Source organism: Capricornis sumatraensis, chromosome 15, assembly GCF_032405125.1.
Source record: "Capricornis sumatraensis isolate serow.1 chromosome 15, serow.2, whole genome shotgun sequence".
Taxonomy (NCBI): domain Eukaryota; kingdom Metazoa; phylum Chordata; class Mammalia; order Artiodactyla; family Bovidae; genus Capricornis; species Capricornis sumatraensis.
Genome location: NC_091083.1, coordinates 13,215,328 through 13,233,369, shown reverse-complemented (window position 1 = coordinate 13,233,369; position 18,042 = coordinate 13,215,328). Strand labels below are relative to the sequence as shown.

The 18,042-nt window shown below is 40.0% G+C and overlaps 1 protein-coding gene across 1 annotated transcript in view; it reads right to left on the bottom strand.

The window, feature by feature from the left end:
- MACROD2 (mono-ADP ribosylhydrolase 2) overlaps window positions 1-18,042 on the bottom strand; it is a 2,306,040-nt gene that overhangs the window by 191,509 nt on the left and 2,096,489 nt on the right. Inside the window, exon 10 of the mRNA XM_068987786.1 lies at window positions 115-159. Within this exon, the coding sequence (XP_068843887.1) occupies window positions 115-159 (45 nt within the window). The remainder of the gene's footprint in view (window positions 1-114; window positions 160-18,042) is intronic.

The window sequence follows — 18,042 nt, the reverse complement described above, 5'->3', positions numbered from 1 at the left end:
TGAGTGTACATTTCTATTATGTTAGCCTTATTTTGTCTTTCTTTGGAAGATATAAGGTATACATCAACAACAAAATGATCCTTGTCTATCCCCTAAGAATAAAAACATCAATACCTGAATCTTCTTTCATATCAACATCTTCTTCTACATTATTATCATCTGTTAAAAAATAAGAAAAAGAAAAACTCATATGAAAGCTAGAAATACCACTATTCTGCAATTTGACTAACAAAAAAATCAAGCTAAAGAAAACATTTAGTAAAAAGAATATTAAATCATGACTTTCCACTGACTTATATTATCATGCTTAATTAGGAAGAAAGTATATACATCAGAGCACAATTTAACAACTAGGGTTTATATTTCCTTTAAAAATTATTACATATTTTATAACAAAATATATATACAATAATCTGTTTCACTTATAAAAGTTATATATGGTCACTTTGGTCACTTCAATTTCTAAAAAAAAAATAAAAATCACAGATTTTAAATGTCACATTGTTTGCATTTATTAAAGGTGTGTATGCTTACCTGAAGTACCTAAGAAATGCAGGCATCACCATTTTATTGTAGGCTGACACACCATCCAACCCTTGCCCTGCACCAGGAAAAGTGCTTGTTTGCTACACATGGAAAATGTACTTTCAAGTGTCCCTACCAGTTACTCCATTCCTACTTAAACCCTCGCATCTCGTCTTCTAGAATAAGCCCCTTTGACAGGACCCAGACGTATGCTTCCTCTGCCTGCTGAATGACGTGTTTGTTTTTCTGAACTGTTACATGTGATCATCTCCTCTCCTTATATGTTCCTCACATCCAGCCAGTGCCAAATCCTGTCCTATTTCCATGTTTCTTCTCCTTCACTCACGTTATTGCACCCAAATCCCAACTCTCGGCGCCATTCCCTTTTGAGGTTTTTTGGTTTCCCGACTGTCCTGCTCTTCTTCCCACTTCTGACACCAATTCCCTTTACATGTAGCTGTCAAATCAGTATTAAAACACTGCTCGCATCTGACTGACAACTACTACACAACCATTCTCTAATAAGAAAAGTCTACATCTTTGGAGTATCACTCAAGGCCGCCAATATCTGGTTCCAACCACACTTCTCGGTTTCACCACCCCTGTTCCGCTCATGCTGCCAACTACACACATGGCAACGCTTGGCTCTTCCTTATTTTCTGAGGCTTCCTTTAGCTTCCTCCCTCCTGCCTCAGTCCTGGAAGCAATGCTTTTCTCCATCTCTGTTCACACTTATACCTCAAGGCCAAAGCTGAGGCACAGTAATATCTGCTCCACCTAAATCTGAATGAATAAGGACTTTAAGGGCCTTTAGGGTTAGATCTGTATACTGGCTCCTCTACCCACACATTCACCAAGTATGTGTTCTTGGAGAAATTACCTAATGTTCCTGGGTTTCAAGTTCATCAGCCATAAAGTGAGATAATGATAGTACCTCCTACAGAGAGTTATTGTGAGGATTAAATGAGATAATATAACATAAAAACTAGGACAGATACTGAAACATCATTTGACGCTAAGTTCAGTTCAGTCGCTCAGTCGTGTCCAACTCTGCGAACCCATGAATCATAGCACACCAGGCCTTCCTGTCCATCACCAACTCCCAGAGTTCACCCAAACTCATGTCCATCGAGTCGGTGATGCCATCCAGCCATCTCATCCTCTGTCGTCCCCTTCTCCTCCTGCCCCCAATCCCTCTCAGCATCAGAGCCTTTTCCAATGAGTCAACTCTTCGCATCAGGTGACCAAAGTATTGGAGTCTCAGCTTTTAGCATCAGTCCTTCCAATGAACACCCAGGACTGATCTCCTTTAGGATGGACTGGTTGGATCTCCTTGCAGTCCAAGGGACTCTCAAGAGTCTTCTCCAACACCACAGTTCAAAAGCATCAATTCTTCGGTGCTCAGCTTTCTTCACAGTCCAACTCTCACATCCATACATGACCACTGGAAAAATCATAGCCTTGACTAGACAGATCTTTGTTGGCAAATTAATGTCTCTGCTTTTTAATATGCTATCTAGGTTGGTCATAACTTTCCTTCCAAGGAGTAAGCGTCTTTTAATTTCATGGCTGCAGTCACCATCTGCAGTGATTTTGGAGCCCAGAAAAATAAAGTCTGACACTGTTTCCACTGTTTCCCCATCTATTTCCCATGAAGTGATGGGACTAGATGCCATGATCTTCGTTTTCTGAATGTTGAGCTTTAAGCCAACTTTTCCACTCTCCTCTTTCACTTTCCCCAAGAGGCTTTTTCGTTCCTCTTCACTTTCTGCCATAAGGGTGGTGTCATCTGCATCTCTGAGGTTATTGATATTTCTCCTCGCAGCTTGTGCTTCTTCCAGCCCAGCGTTTCTCATGATGTACTCTGCATAGAAGTTAAATAAGCAGGGTGACAATATACAGCCTTGACGTACTCCTTTTTCTATTTGAAACCAGTCTGTTGTTCCATGTCCAGTTCTAAGTGTTGCTTCCTGACCTGCATGTAGGTTTCTCTTGAGGCAGGTCAGGTGGTCTGGTATTCCCATCTCTTAAAGAATTTTATAGTGATCCACAATCAAAGGCTTTGGCATAGTCAATTAACCAGAAATAGATGTTTTTCTCGAACTCTCTTGCTTTCTCCATGATCCAGCAGATGTTGGCAATTTGATCTCTGGTTCCTCTGCCTTTTCCAAAACCAGCTTGAACATTTGGAAGTTCATGGTTCACATATTGCTTAAGCCTGGCTTGCAGAATTTTGAGCATTACTTTACTAGCGTGTGAGATGAGTGCAACTGTGCAGTAGTTTGATCATTGTTTGGCATTGCCTTTCTTTGGGATTGGAATGAAGACTTCACCTTTTCCAGTCCTGTGGCCACTGCTGAGTTTTCCAAATTTGCTGGCATATTGAGTGCAGCACTTTCACAGCATCATCTTTTACAATTTGAAATAGCTCAACTGGAATTCCATCATCTCCACTAGCTTTGTTAGTAGTGATGCTTTCTAAGGCCCACTTGACTTCACATTCCAGGATGTCTGGCTCTAGGTGAGCGATCACACCATTGTGATTATCTGGGTCATGAAGATCTTTTTTGTATAGTTCTTCTGTGTATTCTTGCCACCTCTTCTTAATATCTTCTGCTTCTGTTAGGTCCAGACCATTTCTGTCCTTTATTGAGCCCATCTTTGCATGTACAATTCCCTTGGTATCTCTAATTTTCTTGAAGAGATCTCTAGTCTTTCCCATTCTGTTGTTTTCCTCTATTTCTTTGCATTGATCACTGAGGAATGCTTTCTTATCTCTCCTTGCTATTCTTTGGAACTCTGCATTCAAGTGGGTATATCTTTCCTTTTCTCCTTTGCTTTTCACTTTTCTTCTTTTCACAGCTATTTGTAAGGCCTCCCCAGACAGCCATTTTGCTTTTTTGCATTTCTTTTTCTTGGGGATGATCTTGATCCCTGTCTCCTGTACAATGTCACGATCCTCCATCCATAGTTCTTCAGGCACTCTGTCTATCAGATCTAGTCCCTTAAATCTAATTTTCACTTCCACTGTATAGTCACAAGGGATTTGATTTAGGTCATACCTGAATGGTCTGGTGGTTTTCTCCACTTTCTTCAGTTTAAGTCTGAATTTGACAATAAGGAGTTCATGATCTGAGCCACAGTCAGCTCCCGGTCTTGTTTTTGCTGACTGTATAGAGCTTCTCCATCTTTGGCTGTAAATAATATAATCACTCTGATTTCAATGTTGACCATCTGGTGATGTTCATGTGTAGAGTCTTCTCTTGTGTTGTTGGAAGAGGGTGTTTGCTATGACCAGTGCATTCTCTTGGCAAAACTCTATTAGCCTTTGCCCTGCTTCATTCCATATTCCAAGGCTAAGTATTAGCTGTTTTACCATCAAATCCCACAGCCTAGTAACTCGTAAACTATCTGTTTTCCATAGGCCCAACTCTAGATCATCAATCCTACAAAGATAAAGAACATCTGTGTTCTTTTGTCTCCCATGGGACCTAATCCAACTGCTTATACATTGGAATCAACAAAGAAATTTCTGCTGAGTTAAATTTTTGTGATTTTTGTTTTGTTTTTATCTCATTTTGTATTAGCCAAACTGAGAATTCCTAGTTTATACTTTCTAAGTATTTCCTGTATATCAGGACAGCATGTATTTAGAAGATGGTCTGTAAGAAAAGGGACTCAGTCAAGATTTGCAACTTCCTAGCCAGATTTATTCAATATGCCATTCCTCAAAGTTTTAATTATTAATGAAGATTATTGATATAATAGCAGAAGTGGAAAATGCATTTAATTTGAAGTGTTACACAGATAATTCTTGATGGCCACAATTACATTTCAAAGAAGTAAAATTTCTTTCATACAGATTGTTAGAAACAGTTGTGATTTTCTACATAATTTCTCTTTCTCATTCTTTTTATGAATATAATTTTAGGAGGAAGAATAGCTATTTCTTGGAAATGTGGTTTTCTAACCAAATGATTACCTAAATTCTACAAAGTAAACTCTTCACAGACTTTTTTCTAAACTTAATGTATTAAAATAGAATTTTATTTTCCAAAACTGCCTAAAATATATAGAATCATCTCTATGACAACAGACTCTCTGGAATCTCAGAGTGGGAGGGAAAAGACTATATCTTCTAGGGGAAAATAAAGGAAATGTCAAAGATCTCTCTGATCTCTCCCCTTGTATTCATTTGTCCTTCTGATAAACACTAATTGGTAGCCTGGTATGTGCAAGGCTTGTGTTTGGCGAAATAGAAAACACAGAAATAAATCAGACACTTAAATAAAACCTTATCTAGAAACTTATCAAGAGTAAGGAAACTAAGACATGCAGAGAAATTCAAATATATGGTGCAGAGCAGTCATTGCCATTACAAAAGGTGCCAGAGGAGGGATAGAGGCTTCTAGTCAAGGCTACTGGGAAGGGTTTGCAGAAAATGTGACCTCAGAGCTTACATTTGAAAATAGACTCTACTGATAGCATAGGGGTGATAAAATTACCATTATTCTAGAGTTGGTAATACATGTAAAGTCCTTATACAGAAGGAACATTCATTGAATACTGGCTGTCACTGTCGTCATGTCATTATTATTACTACCTGTACTACCTAACCATTTATAGGCCAGTACTGTGTGCCAGAACCATGGGAGGCTTTGGAGATACAAGATGACACTCCCCTCCCTCAAAGACCTCACAAAGAAGTGGGTGGCATAGGAAAGCAAAACGAGAAAGCAAGGGAGCTGGAAGCCTTGTATGCAAATCCTGCCAGTCACTTTGTAAAAGGCTGCCCTGGACGGGAGGGTAATTCCGTGACATTCTCACTCCCTGCTGGTGTAAAGATTTCCACTTGAATCTTGTTTCAAGTCTGCTTCTGGAATGGAGAGGGGGTTGGGTATTCAAAGTAAGACAAGGTTAATGGAGCTCAAGCAAAGGGAAATGCAGCTAAAAACACGTGGATGTGAACAGTCAAGATGCTTTGAAGGCAATAAAACTAGCTTTGAACGGCTGAAGGGAGAATTTACAGAACTCTGGATAAAGTGATCTGTTCTACTATTGAAGAGTCTTCTCTTGTTCATGCTGAATATGGTAGTTAATTTTATGTATCAACATGACTGGACCATAGAGTGCCCAGACATTTGCTGAACACTATGCTGAGAGTGTCTGGCAGGAGGATTCTGGATGAAGTTAACATTTGAATCCATAGACTGAGTAAAGCAGACTGTCCCCCCATGGATCTCATCCAGTCTGTTAGGCAGACCCTCCCCCAAGTAAGAGGGGACTCTTTCTGCCAGACTACCTACCTCTGTGCTGAGACACTGAATATTTGTGTCTTTGACCTCAAACTGGAACAAGGGCTCTTCCTGGGTCTCAAGCATGTCAGCATCTGGATTGAAACTACCCTATCGACTCTCCTGGTTCTCAAGCTTGCCCACTACAGATCTTGGGACTTGTTAGCCTTCATAACTGTGGGAGCCTTTTCTTTATAATACATCTCTTTCCATATCTATACAGTTGGTTCTGTTTCTCTGAAGAATCTTGATTACTACACCAGGTTGAAGCATTTAAAGTGTATCCTGAGAACCAAACAACTTTAAGCAGAGAAGTAACATACCATCCATTGAGTGATAACTTGTTTTTTTTTTTATGAGAGAAATTTACTTTAAACATGCCTTCATATTTTGGTATTTGTGTTAAACTCAAGCAAGAGTACTTTGGTCTGCAAAGCACCTAATGTGCTGTTACTTATTAATGAAATCCAGTTTAGTACAAGTGCAACATCATTCTACATAATGTGCTCACTGGAGCCATATTTACTCAATACATTTCTAGCAATAATTTTTTTTTTCAAACAAAAGCTGGAACCAAAAGACAATGTATAAAAGAAGATGATAGCCTATGGAGATGGGAGTGATGCCATTCAAACTTGGAAAGAAGTTAAAACATGTTTGGAGTGTGGGCAGAGGGCTGCCCTTTTTAACAATTCTTCAAGCATCCTACGTCTTTGTTAGAGGACAAAAATAAAATATAAGGTTCTCAGCCAAAGTGATACCATTTCAAAATAGAGAGCAATCCATCAGCTGGTATTATTCTGTATGTTCAGAAATGCCAACTCCAGAAAATCCCCTTTCCTTCCTCCGCCAGGGCTTCCCTGGTGGCTCAGTTGGTGAAGAATCCATCTGCAATGTGGGAGACCTGGGTTCAATCCCTGGGTTGGGAAGATCCCCTGGAGAAGGGAACCGCTACCCACTCCAGTATTCTGGCCTGGAGAATTCTATGGACTGTATAGTCCATGAGGTCGCAAAGAGTCGGACACGACGAGCGACTTTCACTTCACTTCCTCTGCCAAGGGCACCCAGAGACTAAGGCTCAGTTTCATCTTAAGGGGCCTCTTTGATATGAATTTCATAATGGATATAATTTTTATTCACTTCACTGTCAAGATTAACCTGTTGAATTCTTCACAGAAAGTACAGATATGACTAAAGTTCTTATTTAGATCAAATACAAGTACGAAAAACAACTAGTTTTCAGTAACACCTAGCTTTATACACTTCAGAAGCCCCTTCATAAGGAAGCATTTTACCTACTTTCACAGCTATCCACTTTATCTTTTATGGGAGATTGAGTTAATATGAAAGATTGTTGGCTTAAAGATATCTGTCTTTGGAGAAGGTAAATAGTAACAAATGGTCCCATGGTTCCTTGAAAAACAAAGTATGCCACAGGTTTTGCAATGGCTTGGGGTTTGCCTCTTACTTCTCTACTTACCTGGAATTCCCATAATTAATGCAGTCTTTGAGGGAAGTAAAAAGAAAACAGACAAACTACAAAACCCCCCAGAACTTCAGTCTAAAGTGGGGTCTCTGGACCAGCAGTGTCATTGGCATTATCATCTGATAACTTGTTAGAACTGCAAGTTCTTGGGTCCCATAAAAGATCAGAAGTTCTCGGGGAGGGACCCATCACTCTGTATTTTAATAAGCCCTCCAGGTGGTGCTCATGTAAGCTGATATTCCAAAGTACTATTTGTGCACTGGAGGAAAATCTTTCAAAAGCAGTAGCTGCCTCACTTAACATCCAAGCTAAGCTAACTTGGATGCTTAACCAATACTGATGCTGTAAGTGTTGGGAGCCAGCGTGAGGAACTCCACCCATGGCAAAGGTCATGTGGAAGGAAGCTCAGCATACGCAAAGGAGTGATCAAGCCTCAGGAAACCCCCTGTTCCCAAGCATCTACCCCCAAAACCAGAGTACTTTACAGGGAGCTCTCCCCCATAACCATTTCTCTCGGAGAAGGAGTTAACTTGCAGCTCCAGTTAATAAAAATTCCTGGGCGTGACAAGAGTGTTTCAACTTACGAACTCTGAAGGTTCTCTGGCCTGCCTGATCAGGCTCATCCGGCCGCATGTGATTGTTTACAGCCTCCCAACCTTGAGAGGCACGAGATGTTTTAAAACTTTCTAAATACAGACTCCTTTGAGAAGTTAGAAAATTATTAGTATAGTATAGTGGGTTGATTAGAAATTATATTGGTGAAGGGCTTTTTCATTTGTCGTGCCAATAATTACTGCTAATTCCCTGCCCTGGTTGTGACAAGGATGTCTCAGGTCAAACCTCTCTGCTGACAGACTAGCTTGTGTGGCAACCTCTCAACCATAAACAGCACAGAGAGTTTGGAGTATTAGCGTAGGGCTTTTTTCATTGATGAGTCAATGATTGCCATCAGGCCTCCATATCCTTAGGCACCTGGGAATATCTTAATCAATGTATTTGGAATATAGAAAAGGAAATATAGTAGTTTTTTGATGTTAGCAATACTAGACTTTTGAGTTAATGAATCTTCTCTTTTGTTATAGATCACTGTACTTTGTTATAAATCACTATAAATCACTGTGCTATGTAAAAATGTAACTTTATCACTATCTTAAGACAAAATAGATCTTAAAGGGAACATTGGTGAAGGGTTTACATTTGTTGAGCCAATATTTACTGCTAAATCTCCATATTCCTGCCCTTATAATGAATATAACTAGCATATAGGAGAAATAAGTATTAACCTTTAAGATTAATCATGTTAAACCTTAGGTTAAGTAAATTCCTTTCTTGATTGTAACTCACTACACCCTCACCCTATAGGAATGCAACTTTATTTGGAGGGTGGCGCCTGACTTAAGAAAAAATCACCCCTGGAAAAATAAGTTTTCTGGTTAACTGGCTGGTATCAGAAAGGGCCATAAAATGTCAGCAGACCTCATGGCTAGAAAATGATGAAACTCATAAGACCTTTGCATAATTTTATATGAAGCACCTGATTGTGACAAGGGTCAGGTCTGCTGACCCCCATGTGACTCTGTATTCATCCCTGTGTATAACAAAAGGTATATAAACAAACCTGAAAAATAAAGAAATCGGATCAGTTTCTGGAAAGACTGATTCCCCCGTGTCGTTTCTTTCTTGCTCCCCGCTTTCCTGGCTGAATTCCCATCTGAAATGTGGGTACTCACCAAGCCTGCTAATTCTGCCAGGGCTTCTGAGATCAGACCGGGGAGGCCTCAGTGCCTCCTCTCCTTCGGGAGAATGGAAAGACGCCTGTGGCCTATGTAGGTGGTGATTAGTATTCCATGTAAACCAGTTATTCAGCCTCTTTTCTCCATTAATTCTCCTACTACATTAGCTGTTTCTAATCTCCCTCTATATCTGTAATTAAATACGTTTTTTCCAGGACGTGGACTCCGTCCCCACCTTCGAATTACCCTGGATCCACCGGGGCTGGACCCCGGCAGGTAAGGGATGCCCAAACCACATGGTTTCTGGGAACAAGACACAGTTCTTCTCCTCATAAGATAACATGTACTTGAAATCACCCAGCTAACACATAGCTGGAAGGCATGGTTATCATGATCCACGGCCAGGACCCTCAGATTGGCTGAGGGACATGTACATGGATGGACGTGTACATGTCCACTGAAGCTCCAGCTTCATTCAAAGAGACCTGTGGGGTGCAAGGACAAAGGAGTGTGTTACAAAGGAAAGTTACCCTCATGGACTATTAAGGCAGCCTCTCCACTCCCAGGCAGGGGGTGGGAGGAGATGGGGGGAAAATGAATGACAGGCACATGAAATAGATAACACAACACTAGTCAAAACTTCAGGGACACCCCCGCATATGGGCAAGTCTGTAAAGCAGAACAATTACAGTGATCTCAGCTTTTATTTCATGTGCACCCAAGTCCTCTCTCCTAAGGCTTAATTTTCACACCACAGGCTTTTTATTTATCCTTTATTTTTAAAATAATTCATTATCCACGGCTTCTAGGAGCAATTTGCATTTGCAGAGAAAGGAGACAGCATTAGCAAAAACACAGTGCTCCAAACTTTTCAGGATTTCCTTGAAGCAGGAAAGATAAAGGTATCCTCATGGCTTTTTGGGAAACTTGACAAAGCAGAAATTGAAAGCAAGGAAAGACTGATAAAGATGAATTCCTCACAGAGTGAGTATCTTGCATTACATTGGAAACCGGGGCCCCCTGGATCTAACAAATTGCTAAATTTACTTTATGGAAGGTCACTGAGAAGGCCAGGAGAAAGTTTTTTTAAAAAGTCAAAACATTTTTTTTCTCTTTCCCCCCGCCTGGTCATTGACCTAGAGGAGCCCTCAAATCTCATTCATTTATGAATAAATCAATAAGTAAAAGGCATTGCTCAGAAAACTGCATGGTTCTGCTGTTTCTGGCTTGGCCAACTAGGTACATGATGGTACCAATCCCTGAGATATGGGGTTCAGGAGTGGGGTGATGGGGAAGGGGAGAATTTGGATTTAGTTTTAGATGTGTTGAGTGAGAGATGCTGAGGGACTCTTGGCTGGAGATGGCCGTGTGCAGTGAGGATACAGAGAGAAGTGGAGACAGAAGGGTCAACAGGTTATAAAGGATGCCCAGGCAGGTGAACTAAAGGCTGAAAAGCACATGGAATCACGTGATCAAATATTCACTGGTTTCAATAACCACACTCCATCCGTCCAACAGGTTTTGATAACCTCCACAAGGACAGCGGCTATAGCAGGGTAGAGAGAACCACATGATTGCTGTGGACTGCTGAGTAAATAGCAAGTGAAGGAGACAGACACCTCTTCAGAGATATTTGGCTGAGATCCCACTCCTGTACTTGGGCAAAACTATCATTCAAAAAGATACATGCAACCCAAAGATCATAGCAGCACCATTTACAACAGCCCACACATGGAAACAACCTAAATTTCCATCACTGGATGAATGAAATACTGTGCTGTGCTGTGCTTAGTCACTCAGTCATGTCTGACTCTTTGTGACCCTATGGACTATAGCCTGCTAGGCTCCTCTGTCCATGGGATTCTTCAGGCAAGAATAGTAGCGTGGGTTGCCATGCCCTCCACCAGGGGATCTTCTCAACCCAGGGATTGAACCCAGGTATCCCGCATTGCAGGTGGATTCTTTACTGTCTGAGCCACCAGGGAAGCCATGAATACTGGAGTGGGTAGCCTATCCCTTCTCCAGGGGATCTTCCTGACCCAGGAATCAAACTGGGGGTCTCCTGAATGAAATACTGCTGCTGCTGCTGCTTCTAGGTTGCTTCAGTCGTGTCTGATTCTGTGTGACCCCATAGACGGCAGCCCACCAGGCTCCCCCGTTCCTGGGATTCTCCAGGCAAGAACACTGGAGTGGGTTGCCATTTCCTTCTCCAAGGCATGAAAGTGAAAAGTGAAAGTGAAATCGCTCAGTTGTGTCTGACTCTTAGTGACCCCATGGACTGAAGCCTACCAGGCTCCTCCGTCCATGGGATTCTCCAGGCAAGAGTACTGGAGTTGGGTGCCACTGCCTACACAGCCATAAAAAAAAAAAATGAAAAAATGCCATTTACAGCCACATGGACAGACCAAGTCAGACAGAGAAAGGTAGATACCATATGATATCACTTACATGTGGAATCTAAAATATGACACAAATGAATTTATCTGAAATAGAAACAGACTCACAGGCCTAGGAAAGAGACTTGTGGTTGCCAAAGGGAACGAGAAGTGGGGGAGGGATGGAGTGAGATTTTGGCATTAGCAGATGCAAACTATTATATATTGAATGGACAGACAACAAGGCCCTTTTAATAGCACAGGGAACTATATTCAACATCCTATAATAAAGAATATGAAAAATAATATATGTATATGCATAACTAAATCACCCTGCTGTACAGCAGAAATGAACACAACTTTGTAAATCAACTGCCCTTCAATAAAATAAGTTTAAAAAGAAGATGTGGCTATGGGCACAAGTCGGGTCTACACATATGGTGTCATGTAGGTTGGAAGATTTTCACCTGCTCTATTGTTTATTCTTACTTCTGTGTCTTATTAGAAACTATTTCATTTATACACTATTCTCATAAGTTATTGTTACTTTTCCCACATTGGCCTCAATGTTTTCAACTACACAGCAGAAACCGGTCTACCCAGAATGTTTGAGGAGTCTTTCTAAAGCACCTTGTAGGGTTTTTTTTGTACAGATGCCTACAGCATCCGCCCTTCTCTTTTATCAGAACTCCCTAAAGAGATCAAACTCTGCTTAGTCAAGGCCTGTGTCCTTAGGTCTTTATTTGTTCTGCTGTTTATCAGCATTTGCTACACACACTGCACATTCTTCCCCTTTGAAGAGACCGATTGCTTTCTGTCTAGGCCTGCTGCTTGTTCCTGCATTTGGGTTGCTTGGTTACAGCAACACTTCACTGGATTTTCATTGAAGGCAAAATGTGTTTGTAGCTTTTGAGGCCCATCAAGTGGAAACGGTTAGCAGCCCATTTCCTAAGAAGGCAGTCAACTCCTTTACGCACATTACAGAAAGCAGGTCTTGCATAATTCTAAGCATCAGTGTGACCCACACATTAAAAGTGTACAAATGAGCACAAAAGTGCCAAGTCCCTGTAAATATTCATAATTAAAGAAAACTTTGAGTTCTTTCACTCTGTAGATTTTTCTACCAAATGTGCCATTTTAAATAAAAACAATGTGCAATTCAGACCAAGTCAACAGTTTGCTTGAGTTCCCTTTATTTATTCAAAGACAACTGATGGATTAGTTTACTGGTGCTGCTGTAAAAAAAATTTCTACATACTTAGTGCCTAACAACAACACAAAATTATGTTACAGTCCTGTGGATAAGAAGTCAGATGTGGACCTAACTGGGTTAAGCGAGGTGTTGGTAGGGCTGCAATCCTTTCTGTGGGCTCTAGAGGAGGATCTGTACCTTCAACCTTGCAGCTGCTAGAGGCCACACACATTCCTCAGCTCGCGGCCCACTTTGCATCACAACAGCCAGCAAGGCTGAATCTCTCTGAACATTATTCCACAGTCATGTCTCCCTCAGACTCTCTTCTTTCTGTTTCCTTCTCCCAGATTTTAAGGACCCTTGTGATTACACTGGCCCACTCAGATAAGTCAGGATAAGATCCCTATTTTAAGATCAGCTAATCAGCAGCCCTGATTTCATTTGCAATCTTATCTCCCCTCTGCAATGTTAACCTATTTACAGATTCTGGGGTTGAAGGCATCTTTAGGGGGTTTAAGGCATCATTCCTCCTCCCACATCTAGTAAATCAGGAAGCAGATGGCTTTGCATACAAAGTATCTGGGGAGTAGAACTAAGAATGACTCCATTTAGACATAGTGATTTCCTATGAGATCAGGTACCTAGGCTTACAATCAAGGTCTTTCCTGAGTTTTTAATTTTCAACTTCATTCTCTTGTATAAAAAGTTTCTTCTTTGCTTTCTTTTCTTCAGTCTTCATTCTTTCTTTCATCTCCCCCTCTCCCTTCTTTCCATTCTCCACCCTCCTCTTTTTCACATTTCCTTTCCTCTTTCCTTTGTCTTTATGCCTACCTTTCCTCATTGTTTTGGTCATAAAAGAATAGCTAACTAACATCACAAAGACAGATGACTAACTGGGGAGCTACTTGCAGCATACATTTGAAAAGCTTAATAGCTTTAATATACAAATTGTTCTTACAAATCAATAAGGATAAATATGCAATAGTCAGTATAAATGTGCAAAAGATATGATTAGTCATTGCACATAGGACATTTAGAGCTATAATAAACAACTGAAAAAGGGATTAGCTATACTATTAATAAAAGAAATGCACTTTGTTATCCATTAATTAGCTTAATTCATGTATAAAATTGATAACATGAGAATGTATACCACTTGGAAGAGAAGGAAATAGTAAATTCTTAAATACTGCTTATGAGAATATAAATTCTGTGCAATGGACTGAATGTTTGTGCTCCCCCAAAATTCATATTTTGAAATCCTAGCCCCCAGTGAGATGGTATTAGGAGGTAAGACTTTGGGAGATAATTAACTATGAAGGTGCACCTCTGATGAATGGGATTCATGCCCTCATAACAGGAACTCCAGAGAGCTCCCCTTCTACCACATGAGGACACAATATCCAAAAAAATTGTGGATATATGCCAATGTTTACCTATAAAGATGTGCTTCTATAAGTGTCACTCACCAACAAATAGAGAATAATTTGCAATGATATTTTCACAGTTCAACAATATGATTTTGGATAAACATTGGGTTCATTAACATTATGTTACAGAATATATAATGACATGAAAAAATGTTCATGATCTGTGGTTTGTGACACACTCTGAGTTATAAGACTGCATTTTTGGTTGTTTCCATTTTGCATTTTAGAAGACCTAAAGGATAAACAATGAAATCTAATTCATCTCTGAACTATAGGATAAAAAATTATTTGTATTTTTTTCTTTTGGATTCTCTACTTTTTTTTCACTACAAATCTGTGCTACTTTTATATTACAATAAGAAGTTATATATATATATATATATTATTTTCTAGAAGCTATATATATTTTAAAACATGGTCCAATGACTGAAATGCCTCCTTTTAAAATTATAAGAAGTAAACAGGTATATTTTATTTTATTTTATTTTTTATTATTTTTTTTATTAAATTTTAAAATCTTTAATTCTTACATGTGTTCCCAAACATGAAACCCCCTCCCACCTCCCTTCCCATAACATCTCTGTGGGTGATCCCCATGCACCAGCCCCAAGCATGCTGTATCCTGCGTCAGACATAGACTGGCGATTCAATTCTTACATGATAGTATACATGATAGAATGTCATTCTCCCAAATCATCCCGCCCTCTCCCTCTCTCTCTGAGTCCAAAAGTCCGTTATACACAGCTGTGTCTTTTTTCCTGTCTTGCATACAGGGTCGTCATTGCCATCTTTCTAAATTCCATATATATGTGTTAGTATACTGTATTGGTGTTTTTCTTTCTGGCTTACTTCACTCTGTATAATCGGCTCCAGTTTCATCCATCTCATCAGAACTGATTCAAATGAATTCTTTTTAATGGCTGAGTAATACTCCATTGTGTACATGTACCAAAGCTTTCTTATCCATTCATCTGCTGATGGACATCTAGGTTGTTTCCATGTCCTGGCTATTATAAACAGCGCTGCGATGAACATTGGGGTACATGTGTCTCTTTCAATTCTGGTTTCCTCGGTGTGTATGCCCAGCAGTGGGATTGCTGGGTCATAAGGTAGTTCTATTTGCAATTTTTTAAGGAATCTCCACACTGTTCTCCATAGTGGCTGTACTAGTTTGCATTCCCACCAACAGTGCAGGAGGGTTCCCTTTTCTCCACACCCTCTCCAGCATTTATTGCTTGCAGATTTTTGGATCGCAGCCATTCTGACTGGTGTGAAGTGGTACCTCATTGTGGTTTTGATTTGCATTTCTCTGATAATGAGTGATGTTGAGCATCTTTTCATGTGTTTGTTAGCCATCCGTATGTCTTCTTTGGAGAAATGTCTATTTAGTTCTTTGGCCCATTTTTTGATTGGGTCGTTTATTTTTCTGGAATTGAGCTGCATAAGTTGCTTGTATATTTTTGAGATTAGTTGTTTGTCAGTTGCTTCATTTGCTATTATTTTCTCCCATTCAGAAGGCTGTCTTTTCACCTTGCGTATATTTTCCTTTGTTGTGCAGAAGCTTTTAATTTTAATTAGATCCCATTTGTTTATTTTTGCTTTTATTTCCAGAATTCTGGGAGGTGGATCATAGAGGATCCTGCTGTGATTTATGTCTGAGAGTGTTTTGCCTATATTCTAAACAGGTATATTTTAAATGCATAATCCTTGGTCTAGACATCTCTCTGAATATTCATTTACACTGTTATTCATTCTGTTTGGAAATGTCCCATTACTGCTTGTGCCCAGGACAAAAGTGAAGCGTGGAAAGATTAAACAACCTACACAAAGTCCCACAGTTCTGGGGTGGCTGTCCCAGGAACAGAGACTGTTTGTGATGACAAGCCTAAAGGTTTTCTTCCAAGAAGCAGATGGCTTTGACTGTGTACCAAGCTCTTCACTTATTAGGTTTTTCAGATCTTCACCATGCCTCTCACCACCAAGGCCTTCAGACTTGGCCTTCTGACCACTGTGTTGATATGGCAGGAGTAAAGTAAACCATAGCAGATCACGGTGCCCAGTGCTTCACTGATGTTCTTGGAAAACAGATGACTGGGGAGCAGATAAGAAGAGGAAAGAAAAGGACGTGTGGGGTCGCCCCGTGGCTGGAGGCATGTTCAGTGCTTCAGAAACTCAAGCGCTATTACAACAAATGGATAACACGTGACTTTCTTAGCAGAAAGTCTAGCTTTGAACAACTGCCCACATTTTCAGAATTGTTATGGGAAGAAGTGCTGCATAGCAGGAAGGATTTGAGGTTAGAAATACCCATCTACATGACTTTGGGCAATCAGCTGAGCTTTCTTCAGTGTCCTGTTCATTGTATCCTCCCAAATCAGTTGATGAACCTATACCATAGGATTCTTGTTGGAAGGCCAGTCTCTAGTTAGGAATGAAATAACCCTTCTTAATCCCACTGAAAGGCTTACTCTCAGGCCCAGCTAGCTATTACATGGTGACGGGTGTCAACATTTCTGAGTCAAGGATTCACACGTTTGATAGAAAAGCATCTCACTTATTTTCCCTGATTCTCCCATCTGAACTGCCCTTCTTCCTCTGTCTCTTACACAACATTCGACATCACATCTCTGCTCCTGTTCATCCTTTTTTTTTGGCTGTGCCACACAGCTTGAGAGATCTTAGTTCCTCACCAGGGATTGAACCCATGTCCTCAGCCGTGAAAGCATGAATCCTAACTCCTGGACCACCAGGGAACTCCCCTCTGTTCATCTCTTGAAGCTCACTGCAGGTTTTAGAATCTTCATGAAACTCTGGTCCTCATATGTATTTGCCTCAGAATTCCTGGTACTATGACTGTATCCGTGTTCTACTTGATTATTTGCTGATGTTGTCTTCCAACTGTTCTATATAATACTTGCTACTTCAGTCATCTTATGAGAACTGTATTTTAAATGCAATAGTGATCAAAGTCTTGGGCACATAGGAGGCACATAATACTGATGGTGTATGAGAAAAACTTATAAGTGAGAAGGGAGATGAAAAAGAGGTTGGGTGAATACAGTCAAACCCTTGGTATCTGAAGGAGATTGGTTCTAGGAATCTTAGGCAGATACCCAAATCCAGGGATGCTCAAGTCCTTTGTACAAAATGGCATATTACTTGCATGTAACCTACACCTGTCCTCTCATATACTTTAAATCATTCCTAGAATACTGATAATACTTAATACCATGTAAATGCTATGTAAATGCTTAGCATGTAGCAAATTCAAGTTTTGCTTTGAAGGACTTACTAACAATTTTAAAAATATATATAGGTTGGTTTAAAAATAAAAAGGTTGGTTGAATCTACAGATATGAAAGCTGTGAATATGAAGGGCTGACTGTGCTTTTTTCTTCTTAGCTTTGGAAGAATAAATTTAGGTATAAATTTTAAAAAATCATGTTCATTTGTCAGAGGATATAATTTTAGAAAGATATTTTTAGAGAAATATTATTCCCTTATGACAAAAAATATATGAAAAGAAGTGCCATTCCTTTATCTAGATAAGGATTTCTGGAAAAAAGAAAAAAGATTTTTTACTTGAGTGAAAAGTAAAAGTCAGTCAGTCATGTCCAACTCTTTGTGACCCCCATGGACTTTGTATAGTCCATGGAATTGTCCAGGCCAAAATACTGGAGTGGGTAGCCTTTCCTTTCTCTATGGGACCTTCTCAACTCAGGGATCGAACCCAGGTCTCCTGCATTGCAGGCAGATTCTTTACCAGCTGAGCCACGAGAGAAGCCCAAGAATATTGGAGTGGGTAGCCTATCCCTTTTCCAATGGATCTTTCCGACCCAGGGATCAAACCACGGCCTTCTGCATTGCTGGTGGATTCTTTACCAACTGAGCTATTTGTTTTAGCTTAAAAGGTCATGGCAGCTTTTTGTTAGTTTAATGAACAGCTACTATATATATTTTGAAATTTTCCAGATTATGGAAGTACAACAGAATATCAGAAATGGTCT